The 17,429-nt window shown below is 63.8% G+C and overlaps 2 protein-coding genes across 6 annotated transcripts in view; both read right to left on the bottom strand.

Moving 5' to 3' along the window:
- The window catches only part of UNKL (unk like zinc finger), a 29,657-nt gene extending 18,422 nt beyond the window's left edge, over nt 1–11,235 (bottom strand). For 4 of the 5 annotated variants that reach the window (XM_049111539.1, XM_025417067.3, XM_035717315.2 and 1 more), the window contains exons 1-7: nt 11,098–11,235; nt 10,370–10,579; nt 4,393–4,569; nt 3,888–4,021; nt 1,895–2,030; nt 1,297–1,414; nt 376–460 (exon numbers count right to left, since the gene is read on the bottom strand). In XM_049111539.1, coding sequence (XP_048967496.1) covers nt 376–460; nt 1,297–1,414; nt 1,895–2,030; nt 3,888–4,021; nt 4,393–4,569; nt 10,370–10,579; nt 11,098–11,174 — 937 coding nt within the window. In that variant the 5' untranslated portion in view covers nt 11,175–11,235. The remainder of the gene's footprint in view (nt 1–375; nt 461–1,296; nt 1,415–1,894; nt 2,031–3,887; nt 4,022–4,392; nt 4,570–10,369; nt 10,580–11,097) is intronic. The other variant, XM_025417069.3, reaches the window with a different exon arrangement.
- A 1,181-nt stretch (nt 11,236–12,416) lies between these two features.
- C6H16orf91 (chromosome 6 C16orf91 homolog) lies at nt 12,417–14,215 on the bottom strand. The gene is made up of 2 exons (XM_025417062.3): nt 14,080–14,215; nt 12,417–14,003 (listed from the first exon to the last, which is right to left on the bottom strand). The coding sequence occupies exons 1-2, from the start codon at nt 14,109–14,111 to the stop codon at nt 13,652–13,654; spliced, it is 384 nt and encodes a 127-aa protein (XP_025272847.1). The 5' UTR covers nt 14,112–14,215; the 3' UTR covers nt 12,417–13,651.
- Between the last annotated feature and the right edge of the window lie 3,214 nt (nt 14,216–17,429).

The following is a 17,429-nucleotide window of genomic DNA, read 5'->3' as shown; positions in this document are numbered from 1 at the left end:
GCAGGGTGGCCTGGCTCCAGGAGCCCCCACGCCAGGGCGGAGGCCTGGTGACAACAGTCTTCCCCAGCGACCAGGGACGGGACGGCACTGAGCCCTGGGAGAGCGTGAGCTCGGTTCTCGACGACTCGAGAGCCAGAAAAGCACAGGAAATTTCAACAAGACTAGCCCCCGCCCCTCCATGGCTAAAACACAAATGAGTTTGCAACCCTCCTGCTGAACCAGAAGCCAAGCCCTACGGGGTGGGGGGCCTCCGGCTGGGGCAGCCCGGAGCCAGGGGACCATACGGGGCAGGTCGGGGAGCAGCTGGCCCCCTCTCGCTCCAGACGGGCGGGGAGCCTGGCAGGGGCCGCGAGCTGTCAGGCGTCGGGCACTTACTCTCCACGTGTGCGAAAGCGCAGAACGGACCGCGCGGGCAGTAACCGGTTTGGCGCATGTCATTGCACTTTGTAGACTTGTAGATCTAGGAAGCGTACGTACAACAGTGAGATAAATAAAACTTAAAAATGAAACGGGCGCCTAAGCAGCTCAGTTAAGCATCTGACTCTTGGTTTCGGCGCAGGTCACGAGTTCAGCGTCCCAAGGTCGAGCCCTGCAACAGGCTCCCCGCTCAGCACGGGGTCTGCTTGGGGTCCTCTCCCTCCGCCCCTCCCCTGCTCTAAAAAAGTACGAGAATAAAAATTAGATAAAAAGAGGGAGCTGGTTGTTCTAAAGCTTGGGGTCCTGAAGGGGTCACTGAGGCAGGACCACAACCTGGAGCCCAGGGCTCCTGAGTCGCCCGGCGGCCCTGCTGCTTTGTTTCCAACACGAATCCAAGGGCCTGGTTTGCTCAGCAGACGTTAGCTGACCCCACCTGCGCCTTCCCAAGGAGGGCCTGGCCCTGAGCAGCTCCGGAGGGGCAGCCTCTGGGCCCCAGAACGCCTGCCTGGGAAGTGACTGTTTACCCGGCTTGGACCACACGGGGTAGTAAATGTGATCTGTGGTGGGGGCCGGGCCACCCGCTGTCAGCTCAGCCCCCGGAGGGCCGGCAACCAAGGGCGGCTCGTCCACATGACCCCGAATAAACCCCAAGGGCCCGGGGGCTGTGCCCATATGCCTCCCTGGGGACAGAGCTGGGCGCGGGTGCCCAGTCTCCCAGGGACCCCACCCCACGCAGGACCCCGCCCTCCGCTGACCTCCGCCCTACCTGGGCACACAGCCTGCCAAGCTCTGAGTCCTTCTAGCAAATCATGGGACCTGCGGGTGGTCCCAGGGACTCCCCGGCACACCAAGGAGACCCGCGCTGGCCCAGGCTCGTACCTCGGGGTGGAACTGCTGCTCCGCGCGCGAGTGGCAGTACTGGCAGCTGTCCCCGCTGTCACACCTCGCGGGCTCGCCCCACTCGTCGCCGTGCTTCACGCTGGGACACGGGGTGGACCTGGGGGCACAGGGACGGGCCTGTCTTCATCTTTACAAAACAAAGAGTGAGGCTGAGCCAGAGCTGCCCACGCCAATGTGTGGGGAGGCAGGCGGGCCTCCTGCGGCCTGGAGGACACAGGCCGGGCCCACCCCGCGCGGAGCACCCCCCTCTGCTCCCAGGGGTACGTCCACACTGGATCTGAGCCCTCGGTGGGAAGCCAGCCCAAATCCTCGTTGCTCAGGGCCTGCTGGCGGTGCTGCTGTAACGGCTTCAGGTTCACAGGGGAAACCACCCGCAGTGGGAAACGGGACAACGGTGACGACGGGGCACATCCGCTCTCCCTTTGGTACCTGGTGAATTCCTCCCGCCCTCCGGAGCCGACCTCCGGGACGCAGCCCTTGGAGGCTACGGATCTGCGCCCCCTTGGCCCTCAACGACCGGCGGAGAGAACTCGCCCCGTGGGGTCTGGGTGGGGGGTGCGGGCTCCGCGGGGCTCACCTGTACTGGAACCTCCTAGGGTTGCGCCGCCTGTCCCGGCTGTTGTGGTAGTGTGGACACGCGTAGCCCTGGCGACACAGGCGTGGGGGCTTCGGGCACTGCTCCGTCTTGTAGCTGCCCAGCACGAAGTTGGCATCTGAAACACGGGGTCCGCATGGGAAGGCGGCTGTGTGAGGTCGCGAGCTCACCGCAGCCCGGCTCGCGCCACCCAGAGGAAGTGCCCGCGGCCACAATCAGGAGCGGGGCGCCCACACCCGCTATGGCCTGGGGAGCCCTGAGGACCGCAGGGCTCGCTCAGACATCAGCAGACCAGGCGATGCCTCCGTGGGGCGAGGAGGACGCGGGGGTGCGGGAGCTGCTGGATGCCGGGGCTTCACACCTGCTCACGGGAAGGCCTCACGACACCAAACATACCAAGAAGCCCTGACACACACACTTTAAAATGGTGCATTTTAACTCTGACGTAGATGATGGGGCTTTGGGCAATGAGGGCATGTCATGTCGGCTGGGGACAGATGTCCTGCTGTGCTGGGGACCTGTGCACACGGAACTCCCTGCACCTTCCCATCAGTGGGACCTAAAACTGCCTCCAAAATAGGTCTACTTTTTATTTATTTACTTTTTTTAAAAAAAGATTTTATTTATTCACAAGACGCACAGAGACACAGGCAGAGAGAGAAGCAGGCTCCATGCAGGGAGCCCCACATGGGACTCGACCCCGGGTCTCCAGGATCACACCCTGGACCAAAGGTGGCGCTAACCCGCTGGGCCACCCAGGCGTCCCTAGATCTATTTTTTTAATGGTTAATTTCACATTCTCTGCAACTTCTATCAAAGCAAAAACAAACAAAAAACCACCGGGGTTGTTTAAAAGCAAGAAACGATGAGAGGAGATTCCTAAAGATTGTGCTACTCTGGGGCTGGCTAACAACCGCCCCCCACCCCTGCCGCCCCCGCTGCCCCGCCCGGGAGCCTCAGCGGCCCTCTCCAACTCCAGCCACGCCAGTTCAATTTGAAATGCGTCACCCGGGACAAGAGAGGGAAACCGCAGGGCAGGGCAGGGGCGGAGGGGATTGGGGAACAAAAAAAAGCCCATTTTAAGAAAATAGAAATCATAGAACACGGATTCCCGAGTGTCAACCACGTGCCTCATGCGGATACAGGGTCTGCCGAGCTCCGCGAAGGCCGCAGAGCCGCTCGCAGCAACCAGGAGACACGGGCTCCCTGGCGCAGGCGACGCTGCTGTCGCAGCCGCGGCTCTGGCCCTGTGGGCGGCGCGTCTGCGCTCTGCACACACCCGAGCATCCTAGGGTGAGAAGGGACAGGCACGCCACGATGCCCGGGAGGAGCCCGGCACCCGCGCGGGCCTGAAGCAGCCCGTCTGAGGAGCTACGCCCTGGTGTTTCCAGCTGCGTGATAATGTGGAGAAGGCACAGCCACCATAGCAGCGCCAAGGGCCCGCAGTCACCAGCAGCTGGGGCGGCAGCGCGAGCCGGAGGTCGCTGTTCGGGCGGGCGCGACAGGCGTGCCCAAGGGAAACTGCGGTCACCACCTGGTGACAGCATATGGACCTCGGGTCCTTGGTTGTAACATGTGTCAAGTGGGTGCAAACGGGGCGGGGGGGAGCCCTGTGCTACGGCAGCCTTCCCTAAACCTAAGTCCCCAAAACGAAACCTGCCAATTAGAAAGCCAAGGTCCACGTGAGCCCAGCTTTGCACGAGAAGGCCCGGGAGGCGCTCTGCCCGCTGCGCCACCCCTCCCCGGGCGGCAGCTGACTCCACCAGCATGAAGGGCAGGGCAACCGTGCGGACCAGACGCCTGGGCGCAGATCCCACCCGGCCGCCACTCCCCGAGGGCCCGGGGTGATGTACCCCACTGGGGACTCAGTTTCCCCATCCAGTCTACAAGGGAAGGCAGCGAGGCCCACCATGCGGCCACTCTCCAAACAGACGAATGCCTCCCTGCCCACCATCCGCAGCAGCCTTGGGGTTACCTTGCCACCGGGGGTCCTCGCCCAGAATCTTCTCGATCATGGCCTGGCTGGCCAGGACCCCAGGCTGCAGATCTGGGACGCCATCCCCGCCGCACAGCTGGCCATTATGCAGGGCTTCGTGGGCCTGCAGCTCCCTGCAACCAGAGCACACAGCGGGGGGGGGGGGGGGGGGTCAGCTGGCCTCCCCGAGGGGAGGGAACCGCGCAAGGCTGACATGCCGCGGACCGCCCGAGAGGCACAGGGCCAGTGGCCCTGGGGCGCATCCCCGACCCAGGACTACAGTCTGCGCCCTGGATCCACTGCCGTCGGAGCTGTTTAGGGAGGACTCGCCGCCCCCCCACCCGCCCGAGGGCACCTGGCGCTCAGCCCCACGAGCTCCCGGAGCAATGAGGCCAAGGGAAGGACACCTTCTCGTCAGGGACGAGCTCAAGGCCGAAGACGGAGCGGCTTCAGGCAACGGTGCCTGCAGCCCCGGGGGATGGCCGGCGCCCCCTGCCCCACACACCTGATGTCGCACACGGGCGGCCGCAGGTCCAGCGGGCCGTGGGCAAAGGCGCAGTGCAGCCCGTTCTTCACGCAGTGGCCCCGGGCGTCTGTCTCATGGATGCATGTGCCTGTCTTGTAGTAGCGCAGGTGATACTTGCGCTCGGTGTCCCCCGTCGTCCGGTGCAGGTACGGACACCTGGGAGGCAGACGGGCAGACACGGACCACCTGAGGCCTCAGGGCAGGGGGACGCCCTCCGCGCCGACCTGCCCCCTCCCCGTCAGAAGCTGGCCAAACGCCTGCTGTCACCGCAGGAGTGCCACCTGGGCAAGACCCCCACTGGACTCGAGGCCTGTTCCCGGGGCACCCCGACCCCCACAGAGCCCTCAACTACACACGGAAGAAAAACACGACCCCAACTTTCCCCGAAAATCTTCCCTAATCGGGCTCTAAACGCGGGAACGCGAAGCTGCCTCTGGATGCAGCCGTGTCCCTCGCTTTCCTGACCAGCGTCATCCGATGAGCGGTTGGCGGTCACCCCGTCCCGCAACAGGGGCTTCTGGGGACCCCCTGAGGGAAGGCGGGGGCCGGCAAGGTGCAGGGGATGCTGGGGGGACCAGGGTGAAGCAGGGGAGGGGCAGAGTCATGGGGGGCACCAGCCCCTCACTCCCAGGGGGGTCCACGGGGCTCCCTGGCAGCACAGGGCTCAGGCGGGGGGGGGGGGGGCGGCCGGCACCCGGGGAGCTGGGTTCCAAGCCCACCTGCAGGTCGGTCCCTCCAGACGGGAGCCATAGACACGGAAAGGGGATGTGCACGCAGAGGTGAGAGGGAGCTTGTCCCTGCCTGTCCCCTCCAGCAGCGGCCACTCCCGCCACGCGGCCACGCTCACTCTCAGCCCCTCGCCCCTACGATGAGGAAAGGCAGGCCCAGCCCTCGCAGGGGCAGGGGCGCCACAGACCTTCCCGAGCCCTGGGGTGCGTGCAGGCCGGGGACCTACCCACAAAGGCCAGTGGAGGGGCTTCTGGGAGGATGAGCAGCGCTGGGGCCACATGTGCGCCAGGGAGCAGGTCAGCAATGGAGGGGGTGTCTACAGGGCACCCCCCGGCCTCGGAAAGGAGGAAACCCTGATGTCCTACACCGCAATGCAGCCTAAGGACGCTCGCGCACAGGGAAGCCGCGCACTGACGGACAGACGCTGGACGCGGCCACTCTCGGGGCGGCTGGGGGACAGGGCCCGGGCCGGCGAGTGGAGTGTGGAGCACATAGCGGATGCTGGCTCAGGAGCGGGGATCTGCTCCCTTCAGGCAGGAGCAGGCACACGTCCCAGCGGGCCTTGCTGCCGGTCACAGCGGACACACCGCACCCGGGACCCGGGGGGACGGACGGGACGCCCTCGGATGGCGGGCCCAGGGCACGGCGGGTGCACAGCAGGCGGTCCCCCAGGGACCCACACGACACAGGGCAGGGGAGGACGCAGGGAGGCCCCGCTGCACAGATCGGAAGAGGTGTCACCACGTCACACCTGCAGGTCCAAGATGGGACTGCGTCCCCGGGGAGCAGAGGCAGCGGGTGCGAGCGGCTCCTCCGTGCAGGCGTCCGGGGTCCAGGCCACCTTCCCTGCCCGGCTCAGCTGCGCCCGGATACCCCCACCCCTGCTCTCCCCCTGCCCGGCTCTGCTGCACCCTGACCGCCCCCCTCCTCACTCTCCTCTGCGTGTGCACAACGCCCTGGTCTGTGACTGGGTTTGGGGCAGCCAAGTGGCTGAGGCTGTCATGAAAAGTGGTGCCACGTGGACTGCCTGCCCTGCTTTCACGGAGCCCAGAGCCCAGTCCTACCCCTGAAAGATCTCCCCGGGTGTGACTCGTTCCACCCAGCACCAATCAGGTGAGGCCCTTGGTTCTCAAGCCAGCTGCCACGGTTGGTGGCCCCATGTAATTAAAATGCGGTTCCATCAAAGGCCTCATGTAGGGGCACATGCTCTGGAAACCATGAACCGGGCTGGGGCTGTAGGGATGAACAGACCAGAGGCTCAACACTGCCCCCACACCTCCAGGGAACCCGAGCTTGTCCCCCTCCCTCTGGCAACCCTTGCCTGAAACAAGAGTAGAACCGCCAAGGTGGGTCGGCCAAGCAAGGCAGAGGGGCCACCAAGCTTACACCCACTGGGTGTTAGCACCGGCCCAGAGCACAAGGGGTGTGCATCAAGAGCCCGGAAACGGTGATCTAGGTCCACGTGGGCGCCTCGGATCCCACCTGCAGGAGGATCCCAGCTCACGCTGCTGCTGGTGCTCTGGGGCCACCATGGCGGGGCAGTGCTGCTGGGCTTTAAGGGACACTCAAGGGCAACCCGACTCCCTGCCGGCACCCAAGGGGCTCACACAGAGGTGAGGGACACCAGAACACAGCACAAAAATAACTGGGGTGCAAAATGGAACAGGTCAGGCTGCCCGGCGGTCACGGAACACGGGTGATGACAAATCCGAACGAAGAGAAGGCCCGTGGGCAAAGACAACGGGGGGCAGGAGCCAGGGGGTGGACAGCTGGGGCTTCTGGGGAGAATGCTGACCGTGCCCATCCCCTCAGCCTTGCACCCCATCTCTGGGCCCCCAAGCCAGGGCAGTGACCTAACAGGGACCCTCAGGGCCAGCAGCAGGCCCATGTCCTTCCTCTGTGCCCACAAAGCTGCCACCGCCCTGGAAGACCGAGGCTCCACTGGCCTGGGGGGGCTGTGCCGGGGGCTTCCTCCAGTCACCTCCTCCACCCCTGCGCCTCCACTCTCCAGGGCTCTCCCACCACAATCCCCTCCAGCTGGCTAACACATCACCCCCACCTTCGGCTGCCGACTATTCGGCTGACGCTCAGGACCTGCCCTTGGCCTTCGCCTCAGCCCAGAAGCCTGAGCAGAGTTCTGTAAGACCAGCTACCCTGCAGCGAAACACGCCCAAAGCCGAGGGCCACGGACCACGCACACAAGGGCGCCTTTCCACACAAGCGTCAGCCTGGAGGCAGGGGTGGCGCGGGAGACTGTGACCCAGCGAGCAGCCTGGCCCAGGGCCTGTGTCCCCGGATACCCCAGGGGCAGGGAGGAGGGGGCTGTGGGGAGAGCCAGGCCCGCCAGGAGAGCCCTGCAAGGACAGGGCCACGGGCAGGGGTCGGGCCCGCGTCCTCCCAGGCCAGGAGATCTGTAACTGGGTCTGGAGGGCCATTGGCCAGGGACGGGGTGCAGGAGGAGGTCGGCGGAGGTCACCACCTTGTACCTTAAATGGCTGGGGGGGCTTGTTCTCCCCGCAGACCCCTGGGCAGCCCCACGCTCTTTACCCTCGGAGCCCACCTCTGCGAAGGCACCTGACCCTCCCCGGGGCGCACACGTGATCTCGGGCAGCTGGAGGGCCAAGCACACCCCGGTTCCAGGTGCGACCACCGGCACTAGCCCTGGGGGGGAGCTGGGGTCGTCGGCACCCAGTGGCTGTCCCCGAGCAGCTTCCAGCACGGAGCCACATCCCAGAGGATGAAAACCCACCGCAGAGGAGTCGCCTTCCCTGAAGCCGGGCCAAGGAGTACCTGAGATGGGTCCCACAGGTGGGAAGGCCCGCAGCCGCAGCCCCAACTCGCAGCGGAAGCCCGCATCGCGGGCCCTGGAAGGGGCAGGTCCACCAGAGCAGGTCAGGGAGGCGCCTGGGAGCCAGGGCCAGCCTGGCCAAAGGGGGCATGCCCAACAAGAAAAGGGGGTGATGGTAGGGGCGCCCCTGCGGAGGGGAGATGACAACGGGAGGTCAAGGTGACACTGGGAGCGCCACGGGGGTGAGGGGGGCCCTGGAGGGAGGGGTGATGGTGAGAGGGAAGGGGTGACAGCAAGGGGAGGCAACTGGCAGCCTAGTGAAGGTGGAGCTGGTAGGGGCCCCAAACCTCCTGGGGGCATCCTGTCCCACCCCACAGCTCAGCCTGCACGGAGAACAATGCTGGATGCTGTATCACGGACGACGCTGGAGGGTTTTGCTCTCTTGTACTGTTCGTGTCTTAAAACAACAGTTGGTAAGACATGTGCCCCAAGCGGAACTTTTGAGAATCCACAGACGGAAACAAGGGGAAGGTTCTGTCCTGGCTCTGAAAGGGAGCATCTACTTACAAATTCCCCGACGATACTGCATGATCAGAATACGTAGACTGATGGGTCAAACTTGGGGCCACCCCACGGCAGGGGATGAGAAAGTCCCTCTCCCATGGAGCTGAGCAGCAGCGACTAAGGACAGATCCAGAGGGGAGGCATCGCCCTGCCAGGCACTTCCTAAAGGGCTGAGGCTCAGGACAACTGGCAAAGTCTACTCACACTCGCGTGCCTGCCCACAGGACGCACCCGCAAAACGTCTACCAAGCACCGCACTTCCACTCATTCTGATTCTGTGATGGCCTCCGCGTCACTTAGACCACAGGTTACTATTTCTGTAACAAACAACCGTATTATTCAATTACTGAGCCCGGCTGAAACGACCATGCAGGTGGGTGTCGGCTGCAGATGCTTCATCCTGTGAGGACTGGATGCTGCCTGATGTCCAGCAAAGGGGCCGAGTCAATACCAGGACATCCAGACTCTGGAGCCCTGAATAGCTGTCCAGACACGCTTTGTGCACATGCATGAAAAGCATCAGTGAATACTGCCAGTCGGTCCCTTGTACTGGGCTCGGGGATGGGGTCAGACATGCCGGTGGCTAAATCCCCACACAAGGGTCAAGCAGCAGTGGCCCCCCCCATCAGTGACTTGGGACCCAAGGCTCGGGGGGGTGACTGATGCCAGGCTTCAGCGAGGCAAACACATCTCTTGTGAGGACATGTTTTCAAAAAACATCAGCTCGGGAAGCAATGAAACAACATCCTTTTAAAACTTTACAGAAGCGGAGGCGTGGGTGGCACAGTCACTAAGCGTCTGCCTTCGGCTCAGGTCACGATCCCGGAGTCCTGGGATCGAGGCCCGCATCGGGCTCCCTGCTTCTCCCTCTGCTGCTCCCCCTCTTTCTCTCTTCCTCTCTCTCTCTCTGTCAAATAAATAAAATTTTAAAACTTCAAAGAAGCATAACACGGTCTTAACGGAGGAGGAGCTGGGCACGTTACTTCAGCAAGCTTCAGGCTGCCTTGACGACGAGCCCATTTAACTACCCGGTATGGAACCAGAAATCGCTCAGGAAGCGCATACAGTTCATGACACCATCAGGGATGAAAAGGTTACTGCCCGGCCCGAGCAAGTCTGGAAAACAAAGGGCCAGGGACACCACTCTGCTCTCCGTTCAGCAGGGGACAGCAGCCCTGGACGGGGAGCATTCCCGGAGCGCCAGCTCCTGCTGCAGGCTGCAGGGGGAGCCTCACAGACGCCCCACACCAGCGCCGGGTCTGAACAGAAGGGCACCAGCTGCTTCTGAGCCCCGGAGCCGGGTGTGGCTACCCCACGGCCGCGCACAGCCGAGCTCGGCCGTGAACAGCCCAGGAGAGAAGAGCGACAGCTCGGGCCACCGAATCCTGCACGCTCGGGAGCACACACTGACTGCGCTTGCCTGTTTCCCAGTTTCCATGTTGCTAAATAAATACATCTGTTCGTAACACCACGGAGAAACTTGTAAGAAAAAACCCAACCAAAACAGAACCTCGGTTTCTTAGGCTCGAAGAGCGCTCGGGAAATGGCAGCCCGCAAAGGGGACAACTGTCCCAACCATCTTTAAGAGGTTAGATACGCAACCCGCAGGAAAGATGACGATCGCGACACGACTGGCGCGGTGTGAGCGAGCATTCCAGCACATTCGTGGGTCGGAAAACAGCCGACCAGCCGAAAGCTGCGCCTCACCAGGGTGGGTTCCGAGGCGGAGAACGCGGGGAATGGGGAACTGGGTGGAACGTGGGCGGGGCAGCGGCTGTGCACCCTGCAAGGGGGCCCCAGACTGCAGGCCGAGGCAGCCACAGCCTGCCCCCCACCGGCGGCCGCGGCAGGCTGCGGAGCGCGGCGCTCACTCACTCGTCGCCGTCGGGGCACACGCCGCTGGCCTCGTCGTACTTGGAGCAGTACACGTCCGGGCTGTAGTTGAACGTGCCGTCCCGCCTGCGAAGCGGTCTGCGCCGGCGCTGATTTAGGAAATGCCAATGGAAACAGGTAAATGGCCTGTGCTGGGCGCACTTGTGCTGCACAAACAGGGCGCACTGCTCTGTCCTAAACTCCTTTAGATACCTAAAAAGACAAACAGCGTTGCGGGTCGCTTCCGCCGCCACCGCCGCCGGCGGGCGGCCTCGGGGACTCGAGGGCGGGGACCGGACCCCGCAAGCCGGGTGCCCCAACCTCAGGAGCGGCCGCCCCTCTGCAGGCGGGTGACCCCAAACGGCCGCCCCCGTCCCGGAGCGTTCCTCGGGGCGCAGGCAGCCAGCCACCCCGGCCCGAGGTGCGACCCCTCCTCGACTCACGGGCGCCCCCACCCCGCCCCCGGGCCCCGGCGCCGCAAAGCGACCCAGGCCCGCCGCGACCCAGGGAGGCAGCCCGAGTCCAGGCGGCCGCGCTCCCCCCGCCCCCGCCCCCGCCCCCCAAGGTGCGACCCCGCGGTGCCGTCTCCCGCCCCGGGGCAGGCGCCCCTCCGAGGCCGGGCGGGGGGCGGGGGCGGGGGCGGCGCGGGGCCCCAGGCCCAGGGGCGCGGGGCGCCGGCCGGGAGGCGCAGGGGCCGCCCCCGCCCCGCCGCGGCCCGCGCGGCCACTGACCTGTAGTGGGTCGGCTTCTCCGTCTGCGGGGGGGACCCGCTCAGCGCCGCCGCCGCCGCTTTCGAAACCGACGGCATTTTCAGTCAAAACAATGCAGCGCGCATGCGCCAGGCGGGCCCGCCCCCGCCCCTCCGGATCTCCCCCCGCGCCGAGCCCCCCGCGCCCCCGCCCCGCCCCGCCCCGCCGACCCCACACAGACCCGGCTACGGTCCGGCTGCGCGGGGACACGCCCCCAGCTCCGCGCCCCGCCCCCGGGGCACGACCCGCGCCCTGCGCCCCCCGCCGGCCCTCCCCCCGCGCTCCCTCGGCTCCGGCTCGCCCTGTGGCGCCCTGCGGCAGGTCCCCCGCGCGGGCATCTCGCGCCCCGAGCCCGGCTGGGAGCGGGGGCCGCAGGGGCTGGACGCGGCTGCCTGGGGCCGCATGTGCGAGACGCGGGCCACAGCCGAGGGCCACCCTGCTGTCCTCGGAGGGGTGCGAACGGGGCCCCAAATTAGATCGTGGTCTCGGCTGCCCCAAGTGAGCGTACGAAACTTGTTTTTCATTGTACACTTTAAGTGAGAGACGGAACAGCATGTGGATTATGGATCAATAAGGCGGACTCTTAAAAAAAAAAAAAAAAAAAAACCGCGAGCGGCTGAGGGTCCAGGTGGCGTCAGCGGGAGGGTGGGGGGCTCGCAGGGGAGCAAGCCCCAGCTGCAGGGTCCTGGCTCAACGGACCCGTGGGGGGGCAGGACGTGCACTGCAGGAGGGAGAACCTGGGCCCAGGACACAGTTTGGTGAATATGTGGCAGGAGACATTTTTGAAAATGTTCAACCTGGCTCGCAATTAAAAATTTTCTTAAAAAGCAAATTAAAATAAGTTAGAGCCCATGGAGTGGGCAGACAGGTTCCGAGCAGAAACCCCCAATGCTGGTGAGCCCGAAGACCGCGTGGCTGAGCAAGATGAGCACAGTACAAAAACAGAGGAAAGACAAAGGATTTAGTGACACGTCCACTTGCTGTGCTGCTGCCCCTTGGCGGGGCCGGCTCACTGTGGCCAGCTGGCCTCAGTCTTCCTCTGCCTCCTCTGGCTGGTGACAAGGCCCACCCACGTCTGAAGCCACACGTCCCAAACCACATAATCCCAACTACAGCACCAAAAGCAGTACTACCCACCCCAGTGTTTTGAAAAGCTGTGTATTTATAAGCACAAAAAACAATCGGGAAAAGTCAACAAGTTTCCACGTGTTTTTCTCTAGGTGGCGGGATTATTACGGTTTCCGATTCTCTTCCTTCTGCTTATCACAGTGTCTAACTTTTCCAAATAAACCACATGGCTGTTGTCCTATGAGAATTTTAATTAAAACAAAAAATGATTTTTATTAGGTCTGACCTTTTTTTATTCTCTGCAGGAACCAGAGAGAGAAAAATCAGGGTTCAGGTTTCAATGACTGTTGCTCAAACAGAACAGTTCCCCATCAAACAGATAACCACATGTTCACATAGAGAAGGGACGGCTCGGATATTTGTTCCTGCCAGGAAAACAATGCAGCCTGAGCTACGTCAGGTCAATCTTTCCACACCTTGGTCTGTCTTTCAGTAAGGGACATACTTGTATGGATCCCACTTCCCTGCCAAGCATGATTTATGAGGTGGGAGGGATGCGGAGACCCCGGGGAAGCCAGCACACTGCCAGGGAGCCAGCAGCTTCACACACCTGAAGAAAAGAACTCTCCAGGTGACTTTGGCACCAGAGACGTGCGGACAAGAAGCCTTCCACGAGAGGCCTAAGCAAATACAAGCTTCCTTGTGTGCATCTTGCATTTAATTCACAATTGCAGTTTCTTACTAAGCAGTCCTTGAGAGTGTGATCATTTAGATGCCTAAAAACACTCCCTGCAGTTTCTCAAAAGACATACTTCTCAGTCTCAACTCTACTCAGAAAACTGTTACCTTGCTAAAAATAAAAAAAAATCTGTAGAGCTGAGAAAGTTCATCATTTCTGGCACTGTTTGTAAATCCCACAAAAATCGCTTCTCGGCCTTTTGGCTAAGATCAGGTGTAAATCCCACAAATACCACGGAGACTTCTTTGCTCGGTTCCTACTTACTCTGGGGAAAAAAAAAAAAACGAAGGAACTGAAAAGGACTCAAACAGCCTCCCTTTTTGGTTTTTTGGTGTGTGTATGTTTTTTTTTTAATAAGATGCAAAAAGGAGGGAGGGGAAGAGGACTGGCTTAATGCCACGTGACCAAATCAAAAGTGTCAGGTTGTTAGTCCATGAAAGTGACATCCAATCTACGCACTCCGGTAGGCCGCGAGCTGTGAGGCCGGCCCGCGACGGTCTCGGAAGGCGGGTGACGCACCACCTGGCTCCCCAGTGTCACCCGGCTGGCCCTGGAAACGGGATGCTGTTGCAGCGGGGCGCGCCGCAGACCCGGCAGCACACGAGGCGGGTAAAACCTCCACTGCGGATCTGAAAAGGACCCGTCCTTCGGCCGCGGGCGCCGGGCGGCGCTCGGGTGCTCCACGCCGGGGCGCTCGGTCCGCGCGGGGCGGCCTCCGCGAGCACCCCGCTAGCTGCGCGCCCGCTCCCCGGCCGCAGCTCCGGGCTCCCGCGCGCTGTCCGCGGGCTCCGCCGCCTCCTCGCCCAGCACCCGTCTCAACCACCGGTCGGTGCCGGTCTCCTGCCGCAGGAAGCACCAGACCACCAAGGCCATGAGGGTCAGGCTGAAGGGCAGCACCCGCCACCAGGGCCGCTGCTGCCCCTGCCCCAGGGAGTGCTGCACCGACCAGCGCGCTGGGTGCGCCCTACTGGACGAGAACTGGATGGGGCGGTCAGCCTCGTCCTCCTCCTCGCCCTCGGTGGCGCGCGGCGACCGCGGGGTTCGGGAAGCCCAGCGCACGAACCTCGCCGCCCGGACGGCCCTGGAACAGAGACAGCCGTGAGCGCGCCCGCCGCCCGCCCCCGCCCTCGGCGCCCCCGACGAGCCGCCCCGCTCACCCGGCCGCTGGCGCGCACAGGACGCCGCTCATCGCGACCCGGCCTCCGCACTCAGCGGCGCGGCCCGCTTGCGTCACTTCCGACGCGCGAAACCGGAAACCGGACGCCGTTCGAGGCCTCCGTTCACGACTCCCGAACGTGGGCCCCCTCGCGCGGCGGAAATGACGCGTGCTCTCAGGCGGCCTCTTCCGTCGCAGCCGGCCGTCCCAGGCTGGCCGCTAGGGCATGCCGGGAAATGTAGTTCGCCCGCTGGCCGGCGGGGACGGAGCCTTGCGGTGCCCGGGTGCTGAGTCCGGCTGCAGCGAGGTCGCGGGCGCCACATGCACCCCGGAGCTCCGGGCCGCTGCGGAACGGCGTCCAGGCGCAGTGCTCCACCTCGGGCCGGTCCCGGGCTGCAGCAGGCTCATGCACGGTCCGGGGGGGGCGGGGACCGTGACCGCGGGCTGTCCCGGGGCTCCCGCTCTGCCCCGAGGGGGGCTGCTGGAGCTCTCGTCCTCGGAGCACACCCGCCTTGGCTCTGCTGCGCTTTCCTGGCGGAAGACCCCGCGGGGCGTCCGGGCATCGTCACGGTCGTGCAGGGGGTGCCTCGGTGTCTCCAGCAGATTCGCTGCGTCCGCACGCGGCATCCGTGCCCCTGGAGCTCCCCTTTCCTGCACCTGCGCCCGGGCCCCGCCCCCGCCCGGGGACAGCCCGGACTGTGGGGCCAGGGTGGCGGCTGTAGATGTTCCCAGCTCAGCAACATCTGGGAGGCCCCCGCACGCCGGAACGGCCCCTCCTGCCCGCGGCAGCTCCGCTCCCAGCCCAGGACCGTGTTGGAGCTGCTGTGTCAACAGAGGCACCTGTGTGCCGGGTCCCCCTCCCTGGGCCCCACCCCACCTGTTCCACCCCGGCCGCGCAGCCTTGCCAGAGAGAGCAGCCCACGATAAGAAGAAAATCGAGAGTTTGATCCGGATCCGAGTTAGGAGAGCTGCCGGGAAGCGGACCTTCTGGGGGGAGGAAGTGCGCTGCACAGTGAACTGTCTGCACGAGTCTTGTGCAGGTTTAGATCTTGTAAAAGCTCAGAAGGTTGCAGGTTAGGGTATAGGCGAGAGCTGTGGTGTTAACACTGAGGAATGCGGCCCCTCGGTCACAGAGCACACGTGTGACGCAGGTGTGGGCAGGCGTCCTGACTGGGGAGGCCTCTAAGGTAGCTCCCCGCGCGCATCAGGTCTTTATAGAGACCTCCTCTCTCTCCTTGGCCTCGGCCTCGGAAGCCCACCTGCAATCACCGCCGAGCCAAGTGGTGCTCGGGAAAGCCGGGCACCCTGCAGGGGGGACTCCTGCTGTGGCAGGAAGGGCCAGCGCGGAAATCAGCACTCAGAGGTTCTGGTGGAGCTGCCCGCTGAGGCCGCAGCGGCCGCCTGGAGGATGCTGGAGGGCACACGGGGTGGGGGGAGGGAAGGATGGGTGACAAGACCTGGGACAAGTGACCTAGCCTCTTGAGCCTGCGCGTCCGCAGGTGTGGCTGGCCTGCCGGGTGCTCCCCTGGCATGCTGGTCCCCGTACCATGGGGGATGGGACGGCCTGGAGGCGGCGGAGGCCCCCCCCCCCCCGACTGCCGCGGGCCCTCGGGGCACCCTGGCTAGGGTCTGGGAGTAGTGGGGCATGCTCACAGTCCAGAGCAAGCAAATCTGGGGGCACCCACAGGGCCGTGGGTCAAGCTCTTGGTGAGCAGGGAATGCACCTGAGATTCCCTCTCCCCGTCCCTCTGCCCCCCTTGCCGCACATGTGCGCATGTGCACTCTCTCAAGTACATGAATCTTAACAAGGGGCACCCTGGGGGGAATCAGGTGGTGATCCCGGGGTCCTGGGATGGACTCCCCAGTGGGCTCCCTGCTCCATGGGGAGCCTGCCACCCCCCCCATTCCCTCTGCTGCTCCCCCTGCTTGTGGTCTCTTTGTCAAATAAATAAAAAATAAATCTAAAATCTTAAAAAAAAAAAAAAAACAAATCCATGTGTCCAAATGACCCCTCCTCTGTCCCCAATTGCTGCTGCCCCTTGGCCTCAGCGGTGGGTGAAAGCACTATGCGAGAGACAGGTCCTGTAGCATCTTTCTTTTTTTTTTAAAGATTTTATTTACCTGAAACAGAGCGCGAGGAGGGGGGCGGGGATAGAGTCCATGCTGGGCTGGGGCTGGCCGCGGGCCCTCCTGTGGGATGGAAGCGACCTGCGAGGACAGCAGTGCACCGGGCCGCCGCGGGGCCACGGAGGCTCGCGACAGAGCCGACTGTTCTGTAGCCGCCTCTGAACCCACAGGGTGCGGACAAGCCCAGACTCCAGATGCACCCAGCAGCTCCCCCTGTGCCAGCCGATGGGAGGGACGCTGGCCCCCCCACACTAGGCTGGAGCCTCCTTCCGGGTGGGACGCGGGACGCGGCAGGCTGCTGTACCGGGCTGAGCTCTGTGCCCCCAAATTCACGCTCACTTGGAGCCTCAGCACATGACTTTATTTGGAAATAGGGTCTCTGCAGGGGAAGGTCAAAGGAGGTCCCCGGGGCCAGGCAGGCCCAGATCCAGGGACTGCTGTCTTCCGAAGAGGACACGTTGGGGAGGCCACGGCCGGCAGGTGGAGACATGCCGGGGAGCAGCTGGGATTGCCAGCCACCCCAAGGCGGGCAGAAAGGCCTGGAAGGGAGCCTCCCTGGGCCTGCGGAGGGCGGCCTGCCCACACCCTCACCTCGGACCTGGCCCCCGATGGAGCAGCGCTTCCCACTGTGGGAAATGCCCGGTGCTGGTGCTCCGTGGCGGCGGCCCGGGACTCGGGTGCAGGCAGCAAGCAGCCCAGGCCAGAGCCCCTCAGCCGACACCCTGCTCCTTTTTTTTTTTTTTAATTTTTTATTTATTTATGATAGTCACAGAGAGAGAAAGAGAGGCAGAGACACAGGCAGAGGGAGAAGCAGGCTCCATGCACTGGGAGCCCGACGTGGGATTCGATCCCGGGTCTCCAGGATTGTGCCCTGGGCCAAAGGCAGGCGCCAAACCGCTGCGCCACCCAGGGATCCCCGACACCCTGCTCCTGAGGCGCCCCCAGCAGGTGCTGGGTGACAGGTGCCCCCGGCCGCCAGCACCACCCACAGCCTGCACCCCCCCCCCCCCAGAGCCGAGCCAACACCTCAACCTTCATTATCTCAAAGCACACAGACGAACCTCTCTGGGGTCTAATGCCTCGCTGACGGGGGGGAGGGCCCAGCCCTGGTGTGCCCAGTGCCAGGACTGGTTGGCGGTAGTGCCACCTGAGAGCTGACATATTGGGGCTATTGATTTTCCCCCAGGAAGATCAATATGGGGGCGTGGGGACGGGCAGGTCCAG

The sequence above is a fragment of the Canis lupus genome, chromosome 6, assembly GCF_003254725.2.
Source record: "Canis lupus dingo isolate Sandy chromosome 6, ASM325472v2, whole genome shotgun sequence".
NCBI lineage: Eukaryota > Metazoa > Chordata > Mammalia > Carnivora > Canidae > Canis > Canis lupus.
This window is presented reverse-complemented; position numbering and strand designations above follow the sequence as displayed.

What these genes read in the sequence shown, in the direction of transcription:
- C6H16orf91 (XM_025417062.3), bottom strand. Translation starts at nt 14,111, where the DNA reads ATGAGCGGCGTCCTGTGCGCGCCAGCGGCCGG. An exon ending in CTGTGCGCGCCAGCGGCCGG is followed by an intron (nt 14,004 to 14,079) that starts GTGAGCGGGGCG and finishes TCTCTGTTCCAG; the next exon opens with GGCCGTCCGGGCGGCGAGGT.